Source organism: Acanthisitta chloris, unplaced genomic scaffold (genome assembly GCF_000695815.1).
Source record: "Acanthisitta chloris isolate BGI_N310 unplaced genomic scaffold, ASM69581v1 scaffold834, whole genome shotgun sequence".
NCBI lineage: Eukaryota > Metazoa > Chordata > Aves > Passeriformes > Acanthisittidae > Acanthisitta > Acanthisitta chloris.
In genome coordinates, this window is record NW_008669621.1 from 18,107 (window position 1) to 20,066 (window position 1,960).

Consider the following 1,960-nt stretch of genomic DNA (forward strand, 5'->3'; position numbering starts at 1 on the left):
TCCATGGCCTAATTCCAGGTGTAGGGGCAGAGTGTTGCTGGCCTGGCCCAAAGCTCAGCTTCTCCCAGTGGAAAGTTCAGCAACAGCTCATGCCTGGGATGCAGTGGGATGCACCCAGCACTCCAGTGGCAGGGATTAGGAGCTCATCATCCATCCCACTCCTGAGTTGAGGTGTTTGGGATTAGCTGTGGGTGCATGGAGGGCAAACCGAGCTCTGAATCAATGAGGCAAACCAGTTCTGGTCCCTTTGCAGCGGTGGCTATAAAAGCAGTTCCTGTGGTTTCCCTCATTGATATGGAGCCTGAATTTGGGTCTTTTTTTAGTGTTTATCAAGAACAGTTCATGCTTTTCTCTGATAAGCCTCACTCAAAGCCTGTTTGGTTGGGATGTGTAGGAACCAAACTTCTTGGTGTGTCCTAGTGGTTGAACACGTGTTTTCGTGTCATGGTGCTTAAGGCCTGACCTAGAATGCTTAGTGTTTGTGGTGCCAAGGTGGCATTTCCCTTTCTAACCTTGCCTGTTTTTCATTGTAGGCTTGATCCCTATTCAGATCCCTATTATGACTATGACATAGAGCGATTCTGGCGTGGTGGGCAGTATGAGAATTTCAGGGTTCAGTACACAGACCCTGACCCATACCGTAACTACAGAGTAAGTAAGGTAATTCCCCTCTCCCCGCTCCTCCTCCCAACCTCCTGCCAAGTTCTCCTGCTCCCTGGCCTGTGTCTCATGCACTGCTTCAAACAGGACTTTTCAAGGTGTTTAATCTTGCAGCTAGTTAAATCTGAACTTAATTCCAGCACAGAACACACTGGTGTGGTGCAGTGATGGGAGGATGTTCTCTTCCAGCATTATGAAGGCAAAACCAACTCTCCAATCTTAGCGAAGAGTGACTTGAAAGTTTGGGAAAGAACATGGAGGTGCTGGTTGGCAGCAGCTGAACATGAGCCCAGGTGGCCCATAAGGCAAATAGCACCTGGCTTGTGTCACCCAGTGTGGCCACAGGACCAGAGCAGTGACCATCATCCTCTGCTGGGCACTGGTGAGGCACCTCAACTCCTGGGGGCGGTTCTGGGCCCTCGTGACAAGAAGGACATTGAGGTGCTAGAGTGTGTCCAGGAAAAGGAATAGAGCACAAGGAGAAGGGTCTGGAGAGCTTCTGAGGGACTGGGGGGGCTCAGCCTGGAGAAAAGGAGTCTCAGGAGGGACTTTCTGGCTTTCTCTGTCTCCCTGACAGGAGGTGCAGCCAGGTGAGGGCAGGCTTTGTTCCCAGGATGCAAGGGACAAGATGAAAAGCCTCCAGTTGCATCAGGAGAAGTTTATATTAGATATTAGGGAATTTTTTTTAATGGAAAGGGTTGTTAATAATTGGAACAGACTTCCAGGGCAGTGATGGAGTCACCATCCCTGGAAGTGTTCAAAAAACATATGGATGTGGCACTTGGGATTATGGTTGGTGGTGACCATGGTGGTGGTGCTGAGGTGATGGTTGGACTTGGTGATCTTAAAGGTCTTTTCCAACCTTAATGATTCCATGTGTGAGATGGGAAGGTGGTTCCTCCTCATGCTCACTGTCTGCTCCTTGGTGTTCCAGACAGCTGAGCAGTGCTTGCAGCCATATCTGCATCCATTCTTGGCATTTTGGAGAGGGAGAGAGTTTCTGGGGAATAACCTGGCTAAGGAGCATTGGCTTGTTAATTCTTGGGACAGAGGGAAGGGATTAGATTTGGTCAGGTGTAATTTATGTACCGACAGAGGCTCTGGCATGACTGTCCACTGCTGGTGGAGCTGAGCCAGAGGGAAGCACCAGCCATATCCTAAATTCCAGGTGCAGTCAGTGGTGTTGCACCAGGAATAGAATTGAATGAAAACAAGGCTCTGAACCCTTCTCTCTGCTCTTTGCCCTCATGCAAGCTTTATGCCTCTGGAGTAGTGGCCAAAATAATCAGTCCTGCTCAGC

The 1,960-nt window shown here is 49.5% G+C and overlaps 1 protein-coding gene across 1 annotated transcript in view; it reads left to right on the top strand.

Moving 5' to 3' along the window:
• The window catches only part of ZC3H18 (zinc finger CCCH-type containing 18), a 45,579-nt gene that overhangs the window by 10,542 nt on the left and 33,077 nt on the right, over nucleotides 1–1,960 (top strand). The window contains exon 6 of the mRNA XM_009073356.1: nucleotides 534–651. Within this exon, the coding sequence (XP_009071604.1) occupies nucleotides 534–651 (118 nt within the window). The remainder of the gene's footprint in view (nucleotides 1–533; nucleotides 652–1,960) is intronic.